The sequence below is a fragment of the Eublepharis macularius genome, chromosome 4 (genome assembly GCF_028583425.1).
Source record: "Eublepharis macularius isolate TG4126 chromosome 4, MPM_Emac_v1.0, whole genome shotgun sequence".
In the NCBI taxonomy this organism is placed as follows: Eukaryota; Metazoa; Chordata; class Lepidosauria; order Squamata; family Eublepharidae; genus Eublepharis; species Eublepharis macularius.
This window is the reverse complement of record NC_072793.1, coordinates 142,006,722-142,032,383: the sequence shown is the minus strand read 5'-3', so window position 1 is coordinate 142,032,383 and position 25,662 is coordinate 142,006,722. Positions and strand designations below refer to the sequence as shown.

General features: G+C 42.7%; 1 protein-coding gene across 1 annotated transcript in view; it reads right to left on the bottom strand.

The window, feature by feature from the left end:
• Positions 1 to 24,091, bottom strand: part of FRMD4B (FERM domain containing 4B) — a 170,940-nt gene extending 146,849 nt beyond the window's left edge. The window contains exon 1 of the mRNA XM_054977130.1: positions 23,930 to 24,091. Within this exon, the coding sequence (XP_054833105.1) occupies positions 23,930 to 24,091 (162 nt within the window). The remainder of the gene's footprint in view (positions 1 to 23,929) is intronic.
• Positions 24,092 to 25,662: the final 1,571 nt, after the last annotated feature.

Sequence of the window (25,662 nt, the reverse complement as noted above, 5' to 3'; positions counted from 1 at the left end):
ACCGGAGTCATGACAGGAAATCGGTCCAGGATGACATCGTTCTGGGAGTTTTGCGCGATTTGCAAGGCTGGTAAGATATGTGAAAAAGGCCACGGCGGAAGGGATATTGCTGTTATCAGTCTGACATGGAACTAATAAGTCAGCTTTGGAGAGTGATAGTGAAACTGAGGTACTTCAGTGACCTCTATGGAAAGGAGTTAAATTCTATTGAAATGAGTGTATAGAAAACATACCATGCACAGTTCTTTGGATGTGCTAAAATCAATGTGTCAACAGTTTTTGGTATCTTCGGGGTTTTCTTAATCTGAAACAAGAGAACTACACGCTATATTGTCTTACTTAGAAGTATTCTTATAAAATTAATCTCCTTATACAGCTTTGAATTTGTTTAAATGTAGCATTTAAACCACACTAGGTATTTGTTGCTCCTGGGTCACAAAATTAACATGAGGCACTTTGTTAAATGTTGTTTACTAAATAGAAGCCAAAATAAACATGGTAAATCAGATCATGCTCTGTTTTAGGCATCAGAAAGGCTTTCAGAAAACTTGCAAGTATATACTATACAGCCCCCCCCCCCGAGTGCATAAAAATACCCTTACCTTGTCTTACTTTTAATAACAAGGAACTAAAATCAACAGCTCTCCAAGAAACACTGTATCTTTAATTCAGTGCTTTTTGTTTGTTAAAAAGCAGCAGTACTCATATATAGAGATGGGCCCGATTTGAATTACGATTTTAAACCCCCCCCCCCATTTTGGTGTTTGCGCCATTGTGACTCAGCTAATCGGTTCTGTCCACGGCAACCGATCCAGCAGTCGGGAGTTTGCTTGTTCGGGACTTGATCAGATGGGTCAGTTTCTGTTTGGAATTGCAGACACTCTGGCACCAGTAATTTATTCCCGGGGCAACGGAGTCAGGGGAATGATCTGTGTTTGCCCTCCTTCTGTCACCCTCGAAACACGAATGGAAGCCCAGCTTTCCTTGATTAGCAGGCTTCCTTCCAACCACGGAGCAGCAACCCAGGGGAGGGAGGGGGAAGGGGGTGTTCTGAAGCCATGGGCACAAAGGAAAGGCAAAAGGCAGTGCAGGAGGCTGGGAGGCCGCCCGCGCCGTTTGCCTTTCCCCAGGACAAGGGGCATGCGGGCAAGCCAGGCCGCCCCTTGTCTTGCGGGGCAGGTGAACGGCGCGGGCAGCTTCCGAGCCACTTGCGCTGCCGCCAGCTCCGCAGTGCACTGGGACAGCCGGCTTGCTGCATGGGCATGGGCGACTCAGGAGCACGCGTGCACGCACGCAAGAGCCTAACTACAGTTGCCCTAGGCGCTGGCCTCCCCAATTCCCGATTCCAGACCGGAAACGAGACTTGATCGGTTAGAATCGGTGACCTGCGTTCGGCGGCAGCCCAGATCCACAAACGGCTTAATCGGAATTTTTTTTGGGATCGTGCCCATGTCTACTCATATATATCGTTGCACAGATTTCCACCAGCTCCCCCCTCCTTGAGGGTCCATTCTCTCTTTCTGTAGCTGATCAGGGGTAGGCTGGCGCACAAGGATCAGAACTTGAGACAGCCCTGAAACAATGTGCTGGTACTCAGTATTGGTTTCTAAAAAATCAAAATGTTTTTATGCGTTTTAGACATCTCAATTACGCTGCAGGAAAGATGTGAGATTCAGAAGCTTAAGAAATTGTGGGCCAAGCTTGATGATGAGAGGCCAGGTAATTAGGCAATGTGTATTTCTAGGATTGTGTGTGCAGCAATCAACCCACCTATCCTCTAGGGCTCTGAACCAATCCTGGGGATTCTACCTTCCAGCAAGCCCCAGACTGGTCAGCCAGTCAGAGCCCCCAGATGAAAGTTATGAACCATCCTTAATTTAAGAAGGGAGGAGAGATACTTTTTTCTTCAGATAGGGGAACTGTGGCTTTGGTTAACAGCATAATCTTAGTGAGGATTTTTATTTGGGTTTTAGATGGGATTTTGGGGTCAGGTTTGGGCAGGAACTTGTTTTAAGGAATCATACAAGCACCCTGGAAAGGGCCTGTCCAAAATCTATCCATTCTGGTATGGTTTTGAGGCCAGGTTCTCTGAAAATATAAAAGAGCAGCCTAGCAGTGAGTGAAACCTGTCAGCTGTGGTGAAAGGTTCCGACTAATAAAGGAAAATTCAATGCTGAGGAGCCCTATATGGAGGCAAAATATACATTTTCCCCCTCAGCATTTGGGTAGGGTCAAGAAGATTCAACCAGTGGAGAAAATATAACCTCTGGAGTGTGGGGTTGCAAGCCACTTGTATGGTCGTTCATAATTTTCCACACAAAGTGTTTAAATAGCTCTATGTCTTATTTTTGGTAAATAAATTTTGGCTTGCTGCTTTGTTTCTTCTGTGTGCTGTCTAATTGAAATAGCTGGGTGAAAGGATTCTAAATCTAATAACTTCTTTACCAACTACCAGTTTTAGGGTTACCAAAGCAAGCCCTTACATCCTAGTAAACAAAATTGTGTCTCTCGTTTTTAGGGATACTGAGGTAGCTGGGGAATTAGGCAGAAAGAAAGTCGAGGCCAGAGTGCGGCAGGGGTGATAGAACTGTAGTCAGTTCAAGCAGTTGACTTCAGCAGCTTCCCTCTAAGCCCTCCCTCTTTCTCCCCCATTACATCAGGGCAGCAGGGCCAGCAAACAACTAGCATTAGCCCAAGCCTGCAGTCACCAAACAAAATAAAAATAGTGGTGACAACAAGGGCTAACTGTTACATTGTGTCTCTGAGTTCTATTACAAGTCAGTCTTGATTACTGCAGATGTTTTGCTGCTCTATTTCGCTCTTCCAGGCAGATTGTTAAAGCACAATGTGTTTCTGTATTAAGGGATGTCCAGCGTGTTTACGTTCTGTGCTTTTCTATAGCAAAGAATGAAGTGGATTTACTAGAATTAATCATAGTAATTGCACGGCATTAATGCCTTAGGATTCTATAGTGTGAAAGTATGAAAAAGGTATTTGTCACATTATTGTAGCATTTAAGATTTTATTTATGTCTCTGAATACTCTGCGTTGACTGCTTCAAGCTAGCAAAGTTTTCTTAAAAGCGCTTGAAAGGCCAAAGGGTTTGGGAGGCGGTAGAACATCTCCTTTGCATAGAGAAGGTACCAAGTTCAGTCCCCAGCACCCCCAGTTAATGTGACCATGGACTTTTCAAGAGACATATATTCATTATATCTTCCAACTCTTGTGCTTTCTGTAATTAGCCTTATAATTCCTGGCTCCATCACTCCAAGAAGAGCAGCTACCTCCAAGAGGAAGTAGAAGTTATAGGCAGTGGGCAACATTCTCAAGCCAGGCCATATATTGCCCTTGCAAAGTGGTGCTTCTGAAACAGCCAAGGGATGTATTAGAAGCAACCACATAATGATTTGAACATGCTACACGATTGATGATGGCTTAGGTTAACAATGAAGTACGGACCTCAGGGCACAGCAAATGAGTTTTCAGCCATACGTTATATGAACTGGTTCCTCAAGACCCAGTTTGAGATTTCTGCCTTGCCCATTTCTTGTTAGTGTAGGGCAATGGACTGCCAAATACATGGAAGATTAAATGACAGCCAAGACAGAGATTAGATCAGGCACTGGGAAAGATTCATAGGATGGTCAAAACAAGTGTAGCAACAATTGCAAAGGCTTCTGAAGATGTCAACGGTGGGAGGATGGCTTAAAAGAATTTGCAGGCAGAAGGAGAAGCAACTAGATGGGGAATCTCACAGACTGGGTGGGTTGGAGAGAAGCTGGGAGATAAGGGAAAAAGTGGCAAAAGCAAGGCCCAGTGGAATGCTCTGTCTAACAACATGCATGTCCTGCAGGGCCTATCTAGGTTCTACAGGGCAGAACGAGCCATGATTAATATGGAATCTTTGCCATCTGGTTACTGTTTTTACTACTGGCTGTATTTCTGGGACCACCTAATTGCAGTATTATGTTTTTAGTTTTAACATATAATACTGATTACTGCTATAATGTTTTAATAGTTTTTAATTGTTTTCAATTGTTGTAAACCACTATGGGTCTCGTTTGAGGGAGATGCGGTATAAAAATCTAACAAATAAATAGTTTCATACTGAACTTTAATCCGGTGAACCAACATGCTGTTTGGAAAGCAACCGTGTTGCAGATTCTTGGTAATGGAACTACTGCTGTGCAAATTCTCTTGGAAACCTCTCAAAGCCCAGTTTCCTTTTGAGAGTATTCAACATTGTTCAGTTTGATAAGGCTTTGGTAGATCAGTATGTAACTATTCAGGAAATGCCATTGCCACAAACCCACGTCCAATTCAGGCTTAAGCTGACCTTCCCCTACCCTGAGGTAAAACTTCTCCTCTTTAAGCCTATGAAGCTGTATACTTGGCTGAGAAGCCTCTGGTAGCGTGGTTGATGTTAAGCTTCAACTTTCCTTCTTGTTACACTCTTAAGAAATATTAAACATGGTTACCCAGCCAAGTCTTAGTAGGGGACAGATCAGGGGTTTGCACTTCCCTTTAGCAGAAACTGGCACACAAGGCTTGGGGAGGTTTAAAACATAACTGAAGGTTTATTTACAGAAGGTTAAAATCAAAAGGCAGGTAGGCAGATGTTTGAACTTAAGTAACAGAAAGGTTTTTATACAGCAACTTCACTGGTGTGAGGCACAAGACACTTGGTTTAACACTAGGTTGCTGGCTTCTTTCAGAGGTTGACGCTACTTCACAAATGTTTCCTTTTTAAAGCACAGACACAGCACGACTTTCCCTCCTCTCCAGACTTAAGAGTGCTCCACTGAGACAAACCCTTACTAGATACTGGGCAGGTGTTATAGTTATAAGCTATAACCCTGTTCCTGGCACTCAAGGGGAGACTCCTCTCTACCCACTTCCTTGACCCTCTATAATTCCCAGACCTCTTGAGTCTAAGTAGGAGTTAGTGCTTGTTTTCCCCACTTCAGTCCTAGGACTAAGAGTGTTTCACAAATATTATTTCCTCTCACAGAGGATTCTCGGGTTGACCCTCTCTGGTCTAAAGCCAGGCTCCAACTCTCTTTCACTCTCTTGTTTACCCTCCAACTCCAACTGACAGCTTCCCCAACATTCCATCCCCAACTGCCATTTCAGGTTAGCCCCATGGGGGCGGGGGGAAGGAAACATGTCAATCATAGGCCATTTCCACATACGTTGAATAATGCACTTTCAATGCACTTTAGCAATCCTTTAGAAGTGGATTTTGTATTTCACACATGAAAACCCAGTTCCAAATGATCATTAAAGAGCATTGAAAGTGCATTATTCAACGTGTGTGGAAGCAGCCATACTTTCACTTCTGGAAATCTCAGCATCTGAAGCTGAGTCTGTCACAGTCATGTTATTGACTATTAATGTATTGGGATTCTAGTTTATACAGATGCATTTATTCTTTAAAAAAGTGCAAAATACCCCATTCCCTCCCCCATGTCCCTCTCACACACAGAGCCAGTCTCAGGTTCTGGGGGGTCCTGAACAGAGAGTGCACAAGGTCCCCCCACGCCCACTACTAGGCTCCTCCTTCTTGCCCTTCTATCCATGTGCTCCAATCTGCCTGTCCATCCTTCCTTTGCCCACTTGCAAGGTCTCCCACCACCTGCAGTCACAATTGTCCACACTGCCTACATACATTTTCCCCAATGGTGCTGGAACTAGAAGTGCTGCTGCCATGGCCATCAGGAATGCCAATGCTTTGTGTGCCACCCACATGTCCTTCACCCAAGCAAGACCAGAATCTGCCCAGGCTGAAGATCCAAGTCTAGGACCCAGCACAGTGTTTTGCAGAGTGTTTTGGACTTCAGCCGGACTTACTCTGCAGGTAGACATTCTTCTGCCTACAGGAATACCGTGCTGGATCCAGGCTTATGTCTGAAGGGCATGGTCAGGTCAACAGGACCTGACCTTGCCCTTCAAGGTTTCAGAATAATTCCTAGTTTACAGGAACCAATTGGCTGCCTGAGGGTGGAACCCCATGGAAGCTGACAGAATGGTCCTCTTCTTTATTTTGTGTCCCTGAGTGGCTCACCACAAGGGTCATCTACATATAGATCAGTTTGAATTCCAGCCATTACTTCCACCTACAGAAATTACACGAGGAAAATAATGGGTCTGACGACGGATGGAAAGCTTTGTAACATGATATAAGAAGAATTCACATTTCTAGATGTGATAGGTATTAACTCATAATTTTTACCTCTATTTTTTGATGGAATATGATGATGGTATTATTTGTTTTCTTTGTATATTTTTAATGTATTCTTGTGTATTTTTTGCATATTTGTAAAACAAAAAGATTTTTAAAAAGGAGTAGCAGAATTGAGGTCTATGAGCTTTTTTTCTTCTGCTGGGCCTCACGTTTCTCTCAAATGCTAACAGCATTTTATGGAAAGCAACTGCAGCCTGACGCCCTTCTGATGGTGTTTTCCATGGACATTTTGGCTGTGTACTGTTAATTTTGGCTGAATTGCTAAGCCACTTTGGGATGGTTTCAACACTATTCAGAGAAAGCTTAGTTGATTCTAGTACAGAATTTTTAAATCTATGAATAGAACGTTGGATCCCACCCCCACCCCCAAACCCGGAGGCAAAAAAATTATTTGGCTCTTGCATAGAATCAACTGACTTTCATGTAATCTCCACCAGATGAGCCAGTAAAAATCCTGGCAAGGCACTGAAGAAAAGGCACAGTGCCATTGTTTATTCATCAGGACTCTGTGTACACCGGATCCCTAGACTCTGAAAAGCCCAAATTCTGCACCCAGGTGATCTCCACTGTGGGCCAAGAAAACCAAGCGCATTGATTTGCTTATTAAGCATAACTCTTTACTCTCCTTCCAATAGGCATATATACCTCTTAAGATAAACAGCAAATGGAATTAGTTAGAATGGCATTTTTTAAAAAATACAGAGAACAGAGTTGCATTCAAACAGAATTGTTCAAAGAAAAGTTTTTATAAAGTGAACAGAATTCTGACTTTCATGTCTGAAACTTTTAGACAGTTTTTTTTATTTTAAAAAATCATTGCGTTGTGTATGCAGCATAGAGCTTTAACAAAGAGTTCTCCAGTTCCTTGAGCTACCTATTGTCACTTCCGGTTTATATCTGGGAAGTGACATGTCAGTGACTTGGCCAGAATCTTATTTTTATTTATTTTTATTCCAGCATCCTCCCACCAGCCCGCTGGTTGTAGGGTTGTTGGTCCTCTGGTGAAGGCAGGAATCCCCTCACTCCTCCCCTCCACCCCCCGTCACCACTCACCTGGCCAGAGAGGGGGAAAATGCTGGAGAATGGGCCTCCCAGGCTGTGCTTGCAGCACGGTGCAACAACATCACTTCCAGGTGTGACATTATTGTACAGGTCATGGAAGTGGTCCTGCACTTTGCGCTGGGCCAATTTGGGCCCTAAACAGGCCGATTCTTTATGAATTGACCTGGCACAAAGTGCAAGAGCAGTCCCACAACTTGCATGATGACATCACTCTTGGAAGTGACATGTCATGTCAGTGCCAGAAGCATGTGCATGCTTTGCATAGATGCAAAGACATTCAAAAGGTGAGTCCCAGATCCCCCACCCTTCCTGTCAGGAGGGTCAGGGGAGCTGGCAACCCTAGTTGGTTGTCATGCTTGACCAGGCAACTTTATTTATAGGCCCGTAATAGCGCTGAGGCATTTATCCTGATATAATCACTACCAAGTATTATTAGAGACAGGCTGCTTTCCCCCATCCAGTTTCTTGAAATTTCAGACAAGGGATCTGAATCTCTTGGGCAAATCTTTCAACACAGAAAATTAGACAGCATGATTCTGAACTTTTGGGAGAAGCTCTGTGTAGTCCGATTATCTTCATCGGTTTTCCTTCTCTTTTACACATGCATACGGTGTTTGTGAGAAAGAATTCAAATATATTGGACAGAACTAGACTTGTGCAGCTTATTGAAGCCTCTAAAAAGTGTATGAATCAAAGCTTTCTTTCTCCTAATGAGCTCCATGCCTGCCGTTGCTCCTCCCAGTGCCAAACGTTGCATCAGATGAGATGGAGACAGAGAAGAGCTGATCTCACTCATGAGATGTTTAACATTTCCAAACTGAAATGAGGCTTCTGTGCCAGCAATTTCTTGCCTATTCTCAGGAGGTTTCAGAATAGTTCCTAGTTTACAGTAAACTTGTACAAAATTATTCTTCCAGCTTACACCTAACTAACACTGAATGGAGTGCAAATGTACTACAGCTGGGAAATGAGAAACTCTAACTGGCTTGTGGACTGCAAGATCAACAAGAAGAATAGATGAGAGTTTTCACAAGCAAATCACATTTGGAACAACGGCAATAAATACCACATTAATATTCAGAATAAACAGACACAACACCTTCAATGACCCAGAATGAATGCAACATTTGCTTGCTTTTGATAAAGTGGGCTCTGGGTTTCAAAAATTTATGCCACAACACATTTGTTGATTTGCCATGAAATTATTTATTTTACCAATTGTTCTCTACAAGTGGGAACAAGCAGAAACACTAACAGTGCAATCCTAAACAGACATACATCCTTCTAAATCCACTGTACTCAATGGGCTTAGAAGAGTGTAACTCTGCTTAGAATTAAGCTGCAAGATTTCCTACTCCGTATGTCATTTGTCAGGGTTGTCTCCCTTCTTTGCATCTCTTAACTTTGCAGTTATATTTATTTCTGATTTAATTAAAACTAGTTTACTACGACCAACCATACATACAACCAATTAAAAAGCAAAACAAAACCTGAAAGCTTGTTCTTACCTTTGAGAGCAAACAATCTGGTGATTTTAAAGAGCTGGATGAAGCACAAAAGGTACAATACAAACAGTGTGGCTACAAAGCCTTTTTTTGCTAAATAAACGCTATTTGGAGCAGGGACTCACACAATCCCAGACTTCTTCCGTTGCCATATAATCTCTAGGAAATGACCTTACTGTTTGTTGCTTTGATTACAATTTTGGAAACAAAAGCCTTCCAGCATGAGCCAGGCAGCACAACAATGTTATGGATTTAAACTGAAAAGAAAGCAAAAAGTTCACACGTGAAAACTTTTATTGGAAAGACTTGTCATTTGCTGCTTAAGTTTCAAAAAGCAAACAAAACAAAAGAAAGCCACATTTCCAATCCAGATCTTTGTGTGTGCGTGTGTGGATGCTGTCTCAAGGTCTTTTGCAGGCCCAAGTGTTCTTCTTGTGTGCTATGTTGGCTGGGTCCACAACTTGTTGGAGCCACTCTTTGGATCCAGGTGGTAGCAACTAAAGTTTGGTATGATCCATACCAGTTGGCTCCTCCCACATCATCACCATTTGCTGATCTGACACCCCAAGTTGTTGCTTGAATCACTTGGTGGTAAGCTGGCACAGACCAGCCTTCTTCTTAAAGGGCCAGTTCACACATGCCCATGCTTCACTTCAGCACACAGAGACCTCAATGTCTTCAAGCTGAACGTGTGAATAAATTCCATTCCATTTTGATGATGAAAGCTGATAAAAAAGTTCTATTGGCAGAACTTGATACTGGTTCAGTCAGAAGGAAATGCATACATGAACTAAGTGCAGCAACTGTTTATGTGGACTATTATTCCCTCAAATAACTTTACATAAAAGTAGAAGAAGAGCTCTGCTGGATTAAACCAGAAGTGCATCTAGTTCAGTACGTGGTTTCACACAGTGGCCAACTAGCTGCCTTGAAGAGCCAACAAATGGCACAGAGCCAGAAGCCTTCTCTGATGTTGTTACTAGAGATGGGCACGAACCAGAAAAAAAAATTGAACCATGTGGTTCATGGTTCATCAAATTTCATGAACCACGAACTTTCACGAACCTCCCCCCCCCCCACCGGTTCATGAACTGGTTTGTTTAGTTCATGAAAACATCACATACAGGTCAGAAAATCACCACTTCGGGGCCAGCAGAAGGTCTACAGGAAGTCCACCCCCTGTTACCTATGAAACTGATTGATTGGCACAAGGCTGTCTGCAGTGACGAAACAAAAAACAAACCAAACGAACCAGCCTAAAGTTCGTGGTGGTTCGTCAGAAATGGGATCTGATGAACTGCTGGTTCGTGAACCACGAACTGGCCTGGTTCGTCATGAATTTTGGTTTGTATTTTGGTGCGTGCCCACCTCTAGTTGTTACTATTCTTCACTTTAAGATGCAACATAGAAGCCAGCTGTGCAGGATTTTTACAGCCTACCTCTTGGAAGAAGATCACAGACAAAGGAAAAATGCAAGGGGGAGAAAAGAGCCTTATTTTCACATATAATTAAATCAGCACTTATTCACTAGTTTGAACCCAACTTGTCAGCAATTTTGGGAACACTCAGGTAGCATACACAAGGCAAAATTACTAGGTTTTTCCCTACCACTTTAAATGTTGCCCCGCTGCACCACCTCTACTCTCCTCTCAGATCACATCAGCTAGACAGATGCTAGGCCAAAGCAACTTTGGTTTTCATGATGCATGTAGAATAGCATTAAGATGATAGAAGTTAAATTTGATGAACAACAGAATAAGTGCCTTGCAGTAGAATTTTAAGCATAATGGGCTTAGAAGGGTGTAACTTTGCAATGAGTTGCAACTGGTAGTTGATCACAAATGCAGAAATATGAAATCCTGTTAAGTAAAACATAATTTTCTAGCTTCCTTAATAACAGGGTTTTTTTCTGAATGGGTTTTAAATGTGGCATCACATTTTACACCAGCTGCATACAGCCCAATATGAAGAGATGAGTTACAGATTGTTGCTGCTGAGCTCAGGGAAAAGAAGAATTTTCAGCAGGAATTCTACCCATGTAGATAACCAGGATCCAAAATACTCGAGTGTGAGTGTTGGTGAGAGAATGTTTGTAGGTCTGCATTGTACCTCCTCTCCCTGAATTCAGAAGTGAGGGTGGCAGAGCTATGTTTTTTCCAGTCTTCTATAGCCAGCATAGTGTGCTGCATGGTTCACGTGTGTCCAGGACCCTTTTAACCATGCTGGGGGAGAGAAAGCCTTGTGTGTTGTTACCACATTTGTAGTAACTAGAGGGGGAAGAAGTGACTGAAGGGAAAAAGAAGGGTAACAAAGATGGAAGTGCAGAAAGGCTTATGCTGATGCAGAGAACATATGAAGCACAAAGGATAGGGTAGCATATAGAAATAGAGACTTTTGGGGTAGGAAAAGAAAGGAAAGAGAGGGGAACCAATGAGAGACAGCAGAGAGAGAAGGGAGCAGGCATGGATGATCTGGAGAACAGAAAGAGAACAGGTTCAAATAAAATATTGGGTTAAGATGCTTTTCTATAAATAAATTAGTAACTAAGTCCTCTTGAGTTTCACATATGTCCCTCATACTGATTTGAGTTGTGTAGCCTTGATCCAGTATTCCATTGAGAACACAATGGATGCCATCTTTGCTCCCTCCACTTTCATCAGGCTCAGATACCTTTGGGACCCCAACCCCCCCGCATCTACCCTCTGCCCTGACATGCTCTTTCACTCACTCCTACGTGATCCTCTGATCCTGTACCTACTTCTGTGTGTATTAACCAATGAACTGGCTGAGCAGGATATCTGTCAGAAGCCCTCCTACACAGTAGGTAAGTATCAGAGGCAGACGTCAGAGGCTTAGGTCTATAGCCCTTATGACTGGACCTTTATGTGGTGACAGCTTGTATTTTACATTTCAGCAAGAAATATTGAACACTAGGTAATTCACAAGATTTAATGGACATATGCCTTCTTTCCTTATTATTTATGTCAAATATTTCTTTCCTACTGTACAATTAAAAACCCTCAAGATGAAATAAAATCTTCTAAAACAAAATTGGCTTTGTCTGATATCTAAAACCCCCAAATATGGTGCCTGCCTGCCTCAGTGCTACATTGAACTTCTTTGGAAAGGTTGTGATCTCACATAAAGATTTAGGAGACTACTAAGCATTACTCCTTTCAAAGTCTCCCAGATTTCTACGTTGCAAGTTGGAAATGGCAAAAAAGTAATCAAGGTTAAAGACTAACATAGCCCAACTATCAACTAGTTTGCTGCAGAGCTCCTTTAATTTTTCAGGATCGTTCCTCAAACCCTTTGGCAATGACAAAAAGATTCTGACGTGGGAGTATGCTCCACCTTGCAGTCTGAAATGGAAGAAACCCAAGAATTTTATACCACATGAGTAATGTGTAAAAACTTGAGGCTGCCTTCAAGTCCCTAACTGTCTAAACTCAGCAAAAGGAATTATCTCTGCGCTTAGTCACACAGGGTTCAGTATGTTGAACACTTTATGGAGCTTTGCTAAAAACGAAAACATATGGTTAAACTCAAACTTTGAGGTGGAAGTTGTTGATCTAAATAAGCAATGTCTTTGAAGGCTTAAGGGTGAATGTGTGGCTATGGGCATAGAAGTTGGTTTATCCTAGTACTGACAGTATTATCCTCTTTGTGATCACTGAGAGGACCTGCCCATCTCCATCTGTACAGGCAATCAGTAGAATTGGTAATGGTTAATTATGACGCAGTAGTATTTGGCATTTAGGTTCAGCATAATGAAGAAGCAAAAATGGTGCAATGCTATTCTGAATGCAGACAAAGCTTTAAAAAAGAGATAACAATATTAATCAAAACTCAATGGAGAGGGATTTGTGCTGAAGCAGCACAAGATCGTCCTCCTTGCTGAAGGATTCATACTCCATTAGTAGTATCTGGATGAGCTGTTCTTTTGAAGGACAAAGGCAGGGTAAAAATATTTTTGAATTGCATAATGTATATTATTCAGCATAGAATTCAAAAAGAACTCTTGCAGTACCTTAAAGGCTAACAGCTTTCTTCTGACATAAGCTTCGGGGGACTAGAGTTCACTTTATTAGATGCGTGAAGTGTGTTACCAGATGACAGATTTTAAATCTCTCTAACATACAGATAGGCAGGCAGAGAAAAAAATACTAAACAATGGGGTGAAAAGTCAATGAAATGGAAACAGAACTATCTGTGACATTTCCATGCAAGACTCAAATGCATACAGGAGAGGTACAGTGGCCCATTCACAGCAGCAGCAGCAGCAAGTGATTACACAATCTTGTTAGATTTGCCTAGCTAATTTAACACCTATAGTGTGAAATTCAGAATACCTGGTCAGTTCTAATTGCATTATATTGAGCTTTCTGATAAATTCTAATTTGGCAATGTCATGCTGGGTTCTCCCTTTGAGGTTCTCATCTGTATTTATTTGTTAAAATTATTTGTTAAAATATATTCAGCCATTCCTTGAAGCTCAAGACAGTTTACAAGTCACACTATTTATGTTGAAGAAAAGGGGCTTATAAATCAACGGCGGAGTGCCCTGGGAAATTATTTTTCCTGATTTTTTTTAAAACATTGGCATCTATTGTCAGATCTCTGTCACTTTTTTTCTTTTCCCTGGACATATCCAGAGTTAGTTTCATGTAGCTGGGAGCCGAGGATTGAATCTAGACTAAATTTTCAAATGGCAGAATGGAGCCGCCCGCCCCCCCCCCCCCCCATCACTCCTCCTCCACAGGGATTGTGGGCTCTGAGAGATGATACAAAGAAAGCTGCAGCAGAAAGAGGTAATCAACAAAAATTGCTTTGACCTCCTTACACACTGCCAACTACCATAAACCTCCCTATACAGGTTTGGGACTTCACAGGCAGTTAAGGGTAGGGTTGCCAGGCCCCCTCAACCTCCCGGAGGGGGGATTGAGGCCTGGCACTCACCTTTCCGGGGTGTGTGTGTGCACGCGCGCACTTCCGGGAAGTGACATCATCACATGGCGCCCCCCCTCGAGCATGCCCACGCTCCGCAGGGGCTTGGATTGGGGCCACTGTAGAGGGCAGAAGCACTCCTGTCCTCCGCAGCAGCCCAAAACAGGCCTGATCCATACCAAAACGGGCTCATTTCGGGCCCGTTTTGGCGTGTATTGGGCCTGTTTTGAGCTGCTGTAGAGGACAGGAGCACTCCTGCCCTCTGCAGTGGCCCCAAATGGGCCTGACCCGTGCCAAAACAGGCTTGTTTGGGGCACATTTTAGCAAAGTTTGGGCCTGTTTTGAGCTGCTGTAGAGCGCAGGAGCGCTCCTGACCGAAAACGGGCCCGATCCATGCCAAAACGGGCTCATTTCGGGCCTGTTTTGGGTCACTGCGGAGGGCAGGAGCACTCCTGCCCTCCGCAGTGCTGAAAACAGCCACGCTTGGGCATGGATCAGGCCTGTTTTGAGCCACTGCAGAGCACAGGAGCGCTCCCTCACTCCACAGCAGCCCCAATCTGGGCCAAACTGGGCCAATCCAGGCAGCTGCTGCACACGGGAGCATGCAGCATCACAAGGGATTGTACACAGAAGGTGCGTGTCTCCCCCACACCGGCCAGGTAAATAGAGGCGGAGTGTGAGGGGTGGAGGCGGGGGATGGTATCCCTAGTTAAGGACACTCACAATACGTTACCCATCTATTTATCAGGTAGAATGTCCTGACCCAAATCCACACTGAGTCCTCTCTCTCCTCTTCCAAGAGGTTCCATCAGATGGGCAGCCAGCTCCCTATATTCACTACCTCTGACTTAGCTACTGGCTAGGGCTATTGGGGAAAAGGAATTCAGTGTTTACTCCCTATATATGCTGCCACCATCTAGTTAACGTAGGCCCATTTGATGTGATCATATGTGTGTTTTATTTCCCTTCCGCCAACAATGTCAAGTCAGCCAGGATGAAAACAGAAACAAGAATAACATTTATTTACAAGATGTATAACACAGGAGTGAATTAGTTAAACATTATACTGACACACACACACACACACACACACTGTAAAGAAGTGAACTTATAACCCTATTTAACCTATAATACCTATATAAAGAAAATAACAACAGAAAACCGTTGGTGGTCACCTACAACCTACAACTCAAGCCAGTTCAACGCATTATTAATGACCTACAACCTATGCTGGATTGTGACACTTTCCTCACACAGGCACTGGGGGGGGGGCGACCTCTTCTTTCTTACAGATAGCCTGCTAACCTGAAACAACTACTCACCCACAATGATAAACTACTTAACACTAACATGGACTCTGGTACTAAAGCCTGCAACAAACCAAGATGCCAACTTTACTCTCATATCAACCCAAGCAACATCATCAGTGGACCCACCAACATCAGTCATACCATCTCGGGTTCATACTCCTGCTCATCCTCTAATAACAACAACAACAACATTCAATTTATATACAACGCTTCAGGACAACTTAATACCCACTCAGAGCAGTTTACAAAGTATGTTATTATTATTTCCACAACAAAACATCCTGTGAAGTGGGTATAACGATAACATAATGCCACTAGCATTATGTACTACCACCCCAATATCTTCTGAACTGGTTTCCAACTGTAACACTTAATGGTTTCAATTCAATACACACATGAGAGCCACTCTTCCTTATGTTTGGTTGGATATCTTGGATGCCTAGGGATTTGGTTGAATACCTTGCTCTCCTTGGATAAGCAGATGTCCACAGTGGCAAGGTTGGCATTCTACTATGCTGGTTGGTGGGTGCAACTAGAAGTGCTGCTGCTAGGGCTGCCAATCCCCCGCCCGGGGTGGGGGATCCCCTGTTCCCATCTCCTCCCCCCGACCCCACTTACCTGGCCAGCAAGGGGGCACTGCGCCCTCGCATCCCACTGTGGCGCACCCCATGCCACACAATGGGCCCCTTTCAGGCCGAATTGGCCCCACGGGGCGGGGGGGTGATTCAGCCCTTTAGCAAGTTTGGGAGTGCGTGCCAGGCCGCCCTTTGACCCACATGATGATGTCACTTCCTGCATGAGGAGGGACGCTGGACGCCACAGAGGAGGAGTGCCGGGATCCCAGTACACCGCTGGGGGACTAGAGGGACCTGGCAACCCTAGCTGCTGCCATGGCCATCAGGAATGCCGATGCTTTGTGCGCCACCCACATACCCTTCTCCAGCAGCACTAGACAACATATATCAGCTGAGAGCAGAGGTGACAAAGCACTCACAACCAAGGGTTTGAGAGCAGGCATCAGAGGCGATGCATGTGTAGGGAGTAAGCAGCAGTGGGCCACAGGCCCTGGCAACTGCTCCACCTTGCTGAATGCTGACACTGGCCATGTGCATGTGCACACACGTGTACACACAGAGTTCCATGTATCTGAATGCAAAGCATGGAAGAGCTGAAAACAGGGCAACTATAACTTATCCACAATATTTTATCATTGAGGTTAAGTCCACAGATTCTACAATCTTTGGATTCTGAACAGCAGGCCTGGGAATTGAGAGAAACTACTCAATGAATATGGATACCATTTTTGGCCCTTTTTACACATTTGTGAATACTATGCTATTTAACAACCACCAAATATTTGGGATGGGGCAAGTTAAAAGAATGGAATATAGTCAGGGCTTTTTTTCTGGGAAGAGAGGTGGTGGTACTCAGTGGGTTGCCCTCAGATAAAATGGTCACATGGCTGGTGGCCCCACCCCCTGATCTCCAGACAGAGGGGAGTCTAGATTGCCCTCCGCCCTGAATATAGTAAAGCTACATTTATTTTCTATGAATAAAATAATGTTCACTGAATTCTGTTAAGATGTCTTTGTAAAAATTGTTTCCAATATTATTTCATCAGATGCATGTGAAATGTTACATACCTTGTGAACATCAGTACAGAATAAATAACACACACACACATTTGTCTCTAGTGAATAAGGGACCACTGTTATGAAATTGGTATATATGTTATATAGAAGGAAATGAGATGAAATACAGAGACGGGAAATGAAGTTTGTCCAGAGACAGAGAAGGAAGAACAATACAAAACCTTATTTCATTCAGCTACCCACTTTTTTCAGAAGCAAAACATATTATTTCACAAGCTGAAGTGGAAACCTGCTTGGCTGAAAGAACTGGAAAGTTGTTTGGGGGAAGTTGAATGAGCAAAACGAAAAGCTAACTGTCAATTGGCAGAAGAGGCTTTACTATACCTTCAATATTTCCAGATGAGTTTCAATGATTTATAATGTTCCACCCATGGCAAGGAAAGGAAATCATGGCATAAAGAAACAAAATGGTAAGCTCCATTTTTTTGAGAGAATGATACAAAGTTTCCTTGGTCCACTGGCAAGTTTTGTAGTTCATATTTGGTTTAGAAAGAAAACATCATTTTAGAGTACCAGCTGAACCACTATATTTTTTATAGTTGTGTTTTAAGAAGAAAACTATAGGATTAAAGTATTTTAAGATATTTTAAGGTGAAAGTACGTAAGCAATTTTTTTTAAAAAAATCCAAGTTGCTAACCAAATGCAAATCTGAAAATATAAGAAATGGATGATGTGGCAAAGATCTGTGTCTTGGACAAGTTTTACAGAAAATGCATATTTGCACCTCAAAATGACAATGGCAGCCTGCCCAGTGTTGGAGCCTGTCCGACAAATGATAAGAGGCCCAATGGAGCATTTACTTGTATCTCATGACTTGAAGATGAGATAATCTATACATTCTTGAGAGAGACCCATGCAGTCATTCCACAGTCTCCACAGGTAATTCATTCCATGTTCTTATAATTAGGTAATTTTTTCCAATTTTAAACTACAGCTAATGTTTAACCCAATGTTTACATCTTTATAGCTCGAAGTCATTACACCGTTTCTTGCTGGAAAGGGGGATATCCATTATTCTTCATAACAAGAATCCTCACATATTCTCTTGACATATGCTCATTAGCAAGGGTGGAAGGGAGGGGGCAGAGAAAAAGAGTGAGCAACACGCTCAATAAATTTATAAAACTGAAAAGTTATACTATGAAATAAGCTCTACTGAACTCAGTGGGACTTGCTTTCAATTTTTGGAAAAACAACGTATCAGTCTACTGATACTCTAGTTTTCATCAATTGGGAATACAAAGATTATCCTAGTGTGCAAATCAAGCTATGCAGGAAATGATTTCAATGAATGGAAAAATGAAGTCTAATAGTAGCTAAATGTGAAGACATCATAACAGTGGAGATAAACATATGCACGCCTTCCACCTGGACAAAGGACTGATTGTTCTGAGGTTCCATAAAAATGATCCTCAAAAGAATGAGTAGTCTCTCATTGGTCAATATCTTGCGGTACTTTACAGGGGTGCTTCTAAATTAGTAGTGCCTGTTCCATATAGAAAAATAATTATTAAAAGACTTCTCTTGGACATGGCCAATATCATTTCGGAAAATGAACCTAAGGTGGGGTAGCAGAGGAAATATTCATAGTTCAGCTGTCTAGATCTGAATTACAGGAAGCAGAAATTGCCTATTTCCCTTTTTATTCCTCTATCATAAGTTGAGGGAAGAGCAGTAGGTGTCTGCTGCCAAGCTTATGTCCTGTGTTTAAATATGTTATCAGCAATTTCTCCACCTGACTTAGAAGAAAGAAAATTCCTGATGTTGAATAAGCTCCCTCCAATCTCTTTCTATGCGACACTAGTTCATTTTCAGTAGCTTTAGGTAGCCATCAGCAAATCTTAAATTGTTCTGGCACATAGTTTCCATAGTGCCTCTTTACTCCTTTGGGATGGTGTCTCTAATCTGTGGTACTTTATGCTGCCTCTTCCCCAGAGGAGGCTTCTATAGGAGAATATTTCCTACCCATACTTAAAAAATACATATTCTGTGGTTTAGGTACCAAAATTCATCCATGTGGGGATAGCTCCCTTAAGCCAAAGATCAGTGTTACAATATATCCTATAGTTACAAGATTTCATGCAGCAGAGCAGTATATGACCTATGCCTGAAACCCCAGAGATCTGCTTCCCGTCAGAAGAATGGTAAATGATCATTGTGCTACTCAGTGAATTTCACCACAGCTAATATCCACATGAATCCTCAAAGTTTGAAGATATGGAAGTAGAACCAGAGGAGTTGTTCTAGATAATCAATCAATCAATCAATCAATCAATCAATCAATCAATCAATCAATCAATCAATCAATCAATACATCTAATTCTCAACCTGGGAAAATGTGAGGACACTTAAATCTGGAGATTGAAGTCATGAATGGACAAGACAGCTCTACAAACATGAAAATGCCCATAGTTGGAGGGGGGGAAATCTAAAATGTTAAAAATCCATGAAATAAAGCTGCACCTGCAACTTTAAGAAATGAATGCCCTCAGTGGTCATTGCTAGGAAGGGTTGCAACCTCCAGGTGATGTCTGGAAATCTCCCAGCATTACAATTGATCTCCAAGTGACAAAGATCAGTTCCTTGGGAGAAAATAACTATTTTGGAACATTGACTCTATGGCATTATGCCCTCACCTCCGCAAACTCTGCTCTTCCTGGGCTCCAACCCCAATATCCAGAAATTCTCCAACCTGGAGCTGGCAAGCCTATTGCTAAGCAACCACAACAGTACTGTGCAGCAGCTACAACTAAGCAGAGCATTCTGAGGGAGAGGATGTGGGAGTGGGGGTTGAAAGCTGAAAACGGGGCAGTTAAAAGTAGGTGAGTGGGTGGGAAGGAGAAAGCAGAAAAAGGGGAGAGGCTATGGGAACTTTCAGGGCGGGGACAGAGGAAATAGTGAGGTAGGAGGGAATGTAAATCTTTTCCCTCTTCAAGTCTCATGGCCGTATTTTCTAATAATGTGACAAGGGTTGTTTCTCCAGCCCTTCTAAAAGAGAACTTTTAGATACCCATCACACCATACCATGCGAGTTACAAAACTGATCTTATACCAAGAGCTTCTGCATAGAGAAAGATGGGGAGAAATCATTTCAAAAGTGAAAGAAAAGCTCAGAAAAAGAGGCACAACACACTTGCAGTCATTTCCCCCTTCTCTGTCATTTCAGAAGGCACACTTAAGTTGCACAGTCAAAGCTTTCAAAGGAATTATACTAGGTACTCAGTTTCTTTGCATTGGATTTGGAACAGGATTAGGAACAAACAACTGCACAGCCCAGTGGGAAGTTCTCGCCCTGATGTCATGATCAGGGATGCAGACAGCCAACATGCCCCCCAGACAAAGACTCCTTCTTTACCCTCCTCACATCACTCAGATCAAACTCAAAGCAAGCCATATGACTTATCAAGATCCATAGGCACCCAGGGCAGGATTGCCAAGTCTGGGTTGGGAGATTCCTGAAGAACTGAGGGTGGAGACTGGGGAAGGCAAGGTTTGGGGAGAGGAGGGACCTCCATGAGGTATAATACCATAGATCCCACCCTCTATAGCCTGGAGATGAGTTGTAATTCTGGGAGACCTCCAGGCCCAACCTGTAGGTTGGCAGCCTTGCCCCAGTGTGGCCAGAGCCCCAAAAACTTTGTACCCTTTGCCCGCACCCTTGGTTGCTGACTTGTGGTGGTGTGATTTGTCTCATGTCATTGCTGAAATAAGGAAGTCACATCCCTGTTGCTCCCTTGGACCTGCAAGATTTCTCGTGGAATTGCATGAGAGGTCTTGGGAACAGGCAGGGCATGTCCAACAACTTTATGGAATGGCTGACTGAGGATTTGCCTGGGGGTTCCGTGTTTAATGAACTCCCAAGCCCGGGGAGGAATAAATAAAACGGAGTGAGTAACACCCTGTTCCTCAGAGTCACTCTCCCCTCACAAGCATATAACCACTGTTATGTTCTAAATTGTGGGTACAGTACAAGCTTGGAAGAGGAGAAAGAAAGGGGGGAGGAGAGGCAAAAGCAGCAACCCTGTTTGGGTGGAAAGGTGGCATAGAACTGTTTTAAATAAATAAAGAGTTCTCTGATCATTTTGCTGCAATGAAGTCCCCCTTTTTTATAACTTACTTGACCTGATAATTTAATAGGACCTGCTCTATGATAATAATTCACAGAATTATTTTTAGAGAAGCCTTAAAATATCTGAGATAGCATCTTAACTGAAAAGGTATTTCTCTACACACGTGCCCTTGATGTGCAGGAATACCTGTATTTTTTGCTTAATGGTGAGCGTTAATTACAAGTAGACATGGGCATGAACAACAACAACAAAAATAAAACCAGGAACCATGGAACTGGACCAGTTATGAACCAGTTCGTGGTTCATGGGGTTTAAATACCCCTTTCTGGCCTTAACAGTGGCAGGGGAAGGGGCATTTAACAGTTTAAAGGGCCCTTTCCTGGCTTGCAAGCAGGTCCCTTTAAACTATGGGCCTTTGAACTGTCCTTAAAGTTCCCTGCCAGTGGCAGGGCCCTTTAAATTGTCCAAACCCCAGCTCCCCCACCCACCTACACCCCCAGCCCCAGCCCCAGCCCCACACTTACCTTATCCTGCAGCGCAGTCCTTCCTTTCCTCCCAGGAAGGGCGGGAATGCCATTTTCGGCCTCTTCCACCACCCTGGGGGCCTGCAGAGCGACAGAAGAGGCTGAAAATGGCCTTCCCGCCCTTCAAATGGCTGCGGCGGCGGCCATTTGAGGGGCAGGGAAGCCAAAAACAGCCTCCCTGTCCCTCAAATGGCTGCTGCAGCACCCTGGGGAAATGGCCATTTAAACTGCCCCTATAAATATGACCCAACGAACCAGCATGGAAAGGAGCTTCCACGAACCCTGGTTTGTGAACCCGAACCAGCATGGTTCGTGGGGGGTTTTGGGGTCGTATTTAGGTTCGTGCCCATCTCTAATTACAAGACAATGAAGAAGTCCCAAACATTGAGGCTCTCTCTTCTCTTGTCTTTGGAAAGTGGATCTTTTTGTGAAAAATGGGTCATGGTTTGTGAGTCAGGGAAAAGTGTATAAATCATTTGAGTATGCCTCACCAAGTGACCAAACAGTTGATGAATCAGGCTTAACAGATCCCTGTCACCTCTCTGAGTAACCAAGAAAGTGATATTTTCCCTTTAAAAGTCACATAATCTCTGGGATTTAGGCTTTATATTTTAAGTAGTACCTTAATTTGTAGGCTTACTATATCATGTGTCTAGTAAAGCCACAAGCCTAAATAGCTGGGTGACCAATAGCTGACACCCAAATTACAATTGAAGGGGAAACAGCATCTTCTTGTATTCTGAATACTAGGTGAATTAAAACCTCCATGAGTTTGACTGAGTGTCTATGTCAGACAACAGAGACTCTCATTTTGATGTAAGCGTCTAGTCCCCATGGTTGCACAGAAAATCATGAAAACAATGTTCTGCAGGGCAACCTATGAAATATTATTGGTGGTAACAAAAGCTGGGATTGATAACTACATGAAAAATGGTTGCTTACATTGCTTAACCTGCAGGTACCGAGCCAAGGAGGAAGCCAAGGGAGGCAGCCTATGAAGAAATCACTGTGAAGAAGAACCATATACAGTATGATGTGTATACGGAATTCCCTCATAAGTAGATTATCTCATTCACTTTAATAGAGGATATGCATTATGCAGGCAGGTAGATGCAGGAAACTGAGTATATGAGAGTTAGTAACAGAGACTGAATGGATTTCTGCAGTATTCAGAGGAAGATACATGTCTTGCAATCCAAGTACTGATGGACTCAATTACTAGAATGTACTGGGAACGAAAGAAAGATGGATATTTAGAAGGCTATTTCCTAATAGGGCATGGAAAGTGAAGGTTCTTAGGAATTTTTAATCAGGCTTTTTATTCATCTTTATGACAAGCCTGTATTAATCATCTATAATTATCTGGTAGGTCTGTAATTAAGTACATTTCCTTAAAAGTCTCCAATAAGGCCAAAAGTCTACACAGACCAGCAACATAAAGCATCTAGAAGCTCAAAGGCAAATAAATGGCTTGTTCTGTTCAAATATTAATTTACCTTCTTTCTTGTATATCCTTTGCCCATTTTTTCAAGCCACCTCCTCCTTACCTTCGCCAGGTAACTTTTTCCTCAGTCCATTCTTCCTTCAGTCACCTCGTCTCGTGGCTCCCTGCCCCTTAGTTTACTTACTTCCGGCTATTCTTTACATCCTTGCCCCAGAAAGTTACTATCTCTAAGGTCTTGGGAAGTTTAAGAATAACTGAATGAACAAATTTTCTTTTGCACACAGAAACTGGAGCGCAAACATTCCATCAGCTTTGATCTCAGTGCACTTAAAATCGAGTGCCTTCTAATGGTCAGAGGTAATTGTTTTCTAACTTTAATTCAAGTCAAAAAGTTAGCTAGGAGTCTATATCTGCCTTAGAGATTTGAAGGGGGAAAATCTAAATTTTCTTCACATTGTTACAAAACAAACACAACAATAATGTCACAGCACATTTTGATTCCATGGTGTAATAAAGGCAGCACTTTACAGGGTAAAGAAGGAAGAAATTGTCAGAAGGATATTGATTTCAATACATAGATTTATTGTCCTCTCCATCCTCACCCAATGCTACAGCAGGCTACATGCATCCAGCACATTTTAAAATAACCCCTCAGTAGGAAAACAGGGTAAATGGAGGGGGGGAAAGAAAATAAGAGTTTTTCCTGCCAGAGTATTTCATGCTCTGCTCGTTTGCTTGATGGACATGAAGGACAGACACTAAATTAACCCCATTAGATTTGAAAGCCTAAGAGGTGGCAGCGCAAAGCTTTCTTTTAGAAAGACACTGGGATGGAAAGGACAACTAATTCCAATTAACAATCACTAGAGGGTATTTTGCTCAGAAAAAAAGTTTTCTGAAAGCATCATATTTAAAAATCAAATTGAGTCATCTCATGTATAAAAATATTACCTCAGACTTCCCACTTGAACAAACACAGTGGCCAAAGTGGGATTCTGGAAAATGTAAATCTATATAAATGCTGCATGTGTTTTGTCCAGAAAGAATTTTGCCTTGCACTCTCAGACTCTCTTTAAGAGCATCCCACAGGTGAGTTACTTAAGAGTGGCTTTCTCCTTCATTTGCTTAGCTATACAGTTAAAGAAAGAAAAGAAAGAACTAAGGGTTTACCTGATAAACGTCCCTTATCCCGCACCATGTTCTCAGAGCTTGGTGGCAACCCCTCACTCTCTGTGTGTACCACCTCCTTAGAGTAGAGACTGCCAAGTTCCAAACAAAGCGGCTGCCGCTGAACAGCAGGTCTTCAACTCCACATGTGAACACTGAAGCCATGATTTGCTGTTTCAAAGCGTCACTTCAGCAAGCCAAGATTCTTCCTGCCTCGAGTCCGTTACTCCTCTTTATAAACAACTTCTGTTATAGCAGATTCATTTTATACTGCACGGAAAAGGGTAGGGGTGTTGCAAGAGGCCAGGGTCAAGCCTCAGACAAACTTCTCTTTCACTCTGTTTCCTGGGCAGACTCCCAGACATGCCCTGGCATTGCTTGAAGTCCAGCCAACGGCTGCAGTAGCTCAGCCTGGCTAGAAGCTCACACAGCAGCCTTGTGTCCTTCTTAACAGCTTATATAAATCTCCGTTAAGCTTCAGTAGCTACCACTATGGATTCTAATTAAATGTTTAACCCATTTCTACTGTGGCACGCCTCTCACAAGCACCTCATCTAAATACTGGGGGGGGGGGAGTGAGCGAGAGAGACTATAAACAACTCCTCTCAAGTAATTTAATACTTTCTTTCCTTCAACATTTCAATACACTCACTATGGAAATACAGACTGCACAGAAACAACATAATATACCTTCAGCGCCTCATTACCTGCTTTAAAATAAATAAAACAGTCATGTTTTCCTCAGAAGGACTTAAGCAAAAGGTCAAGGAATCCAGTTTTTCATGGGCTATCTACCTCAAACACAACTTTAAAATCATGCATTGAGGAAAACCATGATACCTTTTTTTTTCTAGCTGCAGTTCTCAGATCACACAAACAAATGTGAGGAGAGTATTCCCTTGGTAGGGCATCATTCAGTCTCCTGTATCTCCTGCTTTACTAGTATTATTTCTCTCACACAGAATGCTCTCTTGCAAGCTACAAGAGGTTCAGTTTTGATTCTCCGTTAGAGTAACTGTAATCCTATTAATGCAGCATGCACAGCACAAGAAAAACAGAAGAGCCTCACACACAGAGCGAGAGCTTTTCACCATGCAGACCACAGTAAATAAACACTCTCTGAAATAATAGCCCACAAGAGAATCAGCAGTCAGTATAAAATTAGGCTGCCAAAGCCCTGCCCTTCTGAGAGTTAAACCATTAATGCTTGAAAACTCTGCCTTTCATTTTGTAGGCAATTCCTTACAAGACACTAAGCAGGGACAGTTGCTCTATGCAGGCACAAAGCAAAGGCTCATTCATCTTTTTAAAGATCTCTCACAAGATCTGACTTTTTATACACTTTTGAGGGGGAATGGGGGAGCAAGAGAAGACTTTCCTTCTACCATGTGCTAATAGTTCAGCATAAAACAGTTTATAATCCTGGAGAGTGTGTTTGTGTGTGTGTGGAAATGGAGTGAGACAACTTTTTGTAGGCAGAGAAGCAGAAAGTGCCTGAGGAAAATGCATTAGTATATGACAGAATCCATACAATAAATAGATGAATTGTCAGGGAAGATCCAATGTGGGGTAGTGGTTAAGACTAGGAAGAGAGATATCCAGGTCCAATTCCTTACAGCCCCATAAAGTATAGAAAGAAAGAAACTGTTGTGAAGGTAAAATGGAGTAGCAGTGAACCAAGTATAGTACCCGGAGCTTCTTGGACAGGCAAGAAAAAAAATGCACTAGTTAAATAG